Source organism: Aptenodytes forsteri, unplaced genomic scaffold, assembly GCF_000699145.1.
Source record: "Aptenodytes forsteri isolate BGI_AS27 unplaced genomic scaffold, ASM69914v1 Scaffold265, whole genome shotgun sequence".
Taxonomy (NCBI): domain Eukaryota; kingdom Metazoa; phylum Chordata; class Aves; order Sphenisciformes; family Spheniscidae; genus Aptenodytes; species Aptenodytes forsteri.
In genome coordinates this window covers 3,104,679-3,108,501 of record NW_008796175.1, presented here as the reverse complement: position 1 = coordinate 3,108,501, position 3,823 = coordinate 3,104,679, and the positions used below count along the sequence as shown (strand labels likewise).

Genomic DNA, 3,823 nt, shown 5'->3' with positions numbered 1-3,823 from the left:
GTATCAGACATAAGCTTAATCCAACAGCCAGTACAAACTAAGCAAACAATTAAATGATCATTATCTATCAGACTTAATTAGATTAAGGCTACAAAGCATGCCTTTTTAAAAAAATAAATACATTTAAAAAAGAATCATAATTCAACTATTAGCCAAGTCTGATAACTGTAAAAGGAAATGCTGACAATCCATGAAAGACATCCTATGCCAGTTTCACACCTTTCCACTCATTTAAGTCACAACCAAGCAGCTACACTACAGCAAAGTGCCCCAGACTTTGGTGTGGGAACCTCATGCTCTACCCACTCACCTTGGGGCTTTCAGAAAGGTAGTATGTGAGCCAATAAAGTCTGAGAACCATTACTCTACCTTGGTAGCTACTTCCCTCCTAGCCACGCTTCAACGTGATCATCCAGAGATCCCCTACCTCAAGAGCATTCATTGCTCCAGTAATACTGCATAACAACCTATGTTCATAGAAATTCCATGTTCACACCCTTCCAGAAAATGAAGTCCACCTTGCCTATAATAGCATCACAGTTTTCTTTCTGTTTTCTACCAGCTGACTTCAGAATAACTTTATCAGATATCTCATAAATCCTGCCACAAGCTGCCTGAATTCACATTCCTTCTCATAACAAGCTCTAGACAAACCACTTGTAGAAGCTGATCCCATATTCCAGGTTACTAAAATCAACAGCAGGCTTAATTAGCAAGATATCTGAACATCTACTACTTCCAATTAGCAATACTCCTCCAGTGTGAGTCATTGCCACAAAAACACCCCAAAGGTAGCAAGTCACTCACCAGCCTGATAAAGCCAAAGCCTTTGTCCTTGTGTATGAAGACTTCACCTGCCTTGCCATACTTCTCAAATAACTTTCTCATCTCTTCCTCTGTAATATCTGGGGGCAGATTCCCCACAAACAGGCGGCTTCTTTGGGTGAAGGTCTTTTCACCAGGTTTCCGGAAATTCTTCAGGTCAATAGTCAGGCCTTCATCTGAGGGGAATAAGGTACACAGCTGCTCTACAGTTGGGGGGATAAATTCTATTAGGTTTCATCACAGTGAACACAGAGACATAGGACAATATAGGTAACACCACCCAATCACTTCAGTCTCAAACCTCTCCAGCCATCTCTACAGCAACAAGGGGATTTTATTTCAGAACAGGCCCACATTCTTTTTAAAGAAAACACATGCTTGGACCTCAGTGCTCATTAACACCAGTGAAAGACAGTCTAGAACTGGATAAAAGAAGAACACTGCAGGTTGAAATAATGTGAGAGATTTCACTCAACTTTTGGAGATCTGGTCAAGATGACTGGCCCACAAGAAAATCAACTGTAGTCACAATACCGGATTTTGCTATTACAACCTGAATAATTATAGAAAAGTCACAGTTTGGCCAGCAACCAGATTTTTACTCCAAAAAAACAACCCCAGATGTCTAGAAAAATATGGAAATGAGAGGAAATTTTGCCCAGACAGATAACATTTGAGATAGCTGTCATTCTACGAGACGGGATTTGGGTTCTAGAGTCTTGGGTTCCAAGCTGAAGAGAAGGCTGGAATGGTGAAAATAGTGAAAAAAAAACACCCCAAAAAACCAGCCATATAGGTGAGACCTCAGAAAAATTACGAAGTTCCTTACAAAAAACTATATTCAGTAAGTAATGCTATATCTAATACTAATAAATAGAACAGATTGTAGGAACATTCTCAAATCCCCACGTGCATATACAATCTTTAACCCTTAATTCAGCAGGAGTCCAGCACAATCCTGGAAGCTCTGCTATACACCAGACACAGGGGTGGCTTATCATCACTGCACCTTCCTGTGTTCCATTTTCTTAAACATATACGGAACTTTGCCACACAGGACAGCAAACCATAGAAAGTAATCCCTTGGCTTTGCAGAGGACACACCTCATGGCCACACATATGAAATAAACTACGAACATAGTAGTGGCTTGATTCAGGCTACAAAGCATGGCACTAACCAGGAAAGGCTATTCATGCAAAGACAATGCATGCAAGACATGCAAGGACAACTCTTTTATAAGAATAAGCACACCTCTATGGCTAACACTAAATAAAAAAAAAAAAAGACTGATGGTATATCTATAGAAGAGTAGTGAGAGTAAGTTATCTACTTCACACAGGAAGGGTGCATAAGTGAAGTGTTTTGTCTTGTGAACTTTTTCACACCATTATCAGAAGTATTTGGGGATCAACTGCAAGGCCTGTGAATACACTAGGAGGCACTTACGGCAGGGTTATACCATATTACTGTTCTGCCTTAAGTAGATCCACTCAAAGGAATCTGAGATACAGTCACTCACTATAAGCCGATCCCTATGAGAATACCACAATACAGTTGTGTTGCATCGTTTCCAACCTGACCGGAAACAGACTGGTCTGCCACCCTTGTCTATTATCTTCTATGAACTGATAAGGAGCCTGTTTAACAGGGCCACCTAATAAAAATATGCAGGAATTTTTTTATTAGCCCAGTCCCTCTGCATGCGTGTGTATGCAGTTAAACCTGCAATTCTGACAGAAAAAACACACAGAGGAATCATGCGAAGTGCACGTGACTTCTACACACTTGTTTTGAACAGCCGAAGTGTCCAAACTTAAAAAAAAAAAAAAATTAATGTAACGATAGCATTTCCTCCCCCAGAAACGCTAATGGCAATGCCTTGCTGCCGTAATTCTAAACTATCAAGTTAGATCAGTTAAGGCCCCAGAAGCCATTAATGCATATTGTCTCAGCTCACAAGCACCCCCTCTGTATCCCAAATAACAGAGCTACAGTCCACACTAAGAACCAACCCGGAAACACACTAGATTGTCATCTATGTCAGCTGGTACTCGAATTCTGACATATTACTAAGTAAAGCTGGGTATCTCCTCATCCCTCCCATGTAAAAATTTAGTCTTAATGGGTGACTGCAGATTGGTGTAACAACATTATTACTACAACTGTATCTTTACAGATAGCAAATTCATTTCACTAGTACTTAAGGAAACCTGTGTTGAGAAGCCATCTATTATGGTCGGGAAAAAAAGGAAACAGAGGCAACGGAAAACAGGCCATCTTGTATTTGCAAGGTTTACAGAAACACCGTTAAAGATTCAGAGACTTCAAACTCTTTAAGCGAGCTTTTCTTGAGAATTTGGGACAAAGAAGGAACCTCTACATCACTGCCCAGTTTTGGGAACACAAGAAACTTACAAACAAATTCCAGTCAAACCTACGGGAGCCACATGCATCTTTGAGTAGACTGAGCAAAAAAACCCAAAACCCAACCCAGCCGCAGTTCAAACCACCGTCTCCAACAATGGAAAAACCCGACTATTGCAGGCAAACAGCGAACCCAAGTCGCGGTTCGCTTAAGGACCTGAGTTTTTATTGTTTAAGATGGAAAGATCGGGTCCTGTTTGTTTCCGCCAAGACCTGTTGCACCCGTATGGGCCGACAGCTAACCAAGAGACGAAGTTACTCTCTACAGCGAATGCGATCGCTCAACGCCTACCCAAAGCAGGGCCGGGTGGCCCCCCGCGGCGAGCCCGGGACTCACTCTGGCTGTTGGCCTGCTGCCCGTTGGCGGGGATGGACGGCGGCGGGTGCTGCTGGTGCTGGTGCTGTTTCCGCGGAGCGTGGTTCTGCTTCTCCATGTTGAAGCCCTTATTGCCCTGCATCTTTCCCACCTAGAGGCAGACACGCCCGGTCGGCCGCGTCCCGGACCCCGCCCCCGGCTCCCGCCCGCCACCCCCGGCCCCGCCCGCGAAAGCGGCCGCGTGCAGCGGCGGCGCG

General features: G+C 43.4%; 1 protein-coding gene across 5 annotated transcripts in view; it reads right to left on the bottom strand.

Moving 5' to 3' along the window:
• NONO (non-POU domain containing, octamer-binding) overlaps positions 1-3,792 on the bottom strand; it is a 15,422-nt gene extending 11,630 nt beyond the window's left edge. For 2 of the 5 annotated variants that reach the window (XM_009287625.2, XM_019474215.1), the window contains exons 1-2: positions 3,543-3,725; positions 808-1,028 (exon numbers count right to left, since the gene is read on the bottom strand). In XM_009287625.2, coding sequence (XP_009285900.2) covers positions 808-1,028; positions 3,543-3,708 — 387 coding nt within the window. In that variant the 5' untranslated portion in view covers positions 3,709-3,725. Of the gene's footprint in view, positions 1-807; positions 1,029-3,542 lie in introns of all 5 variants that reach the window. The other 3 variants (XM_009287621.2, XM_009287624.2, XM_009287620.2) reach the window with 3 other exon arrangements.
• Between the last annotated feature and the right edge of the window lie 31 nt (positions 3,793-3,823).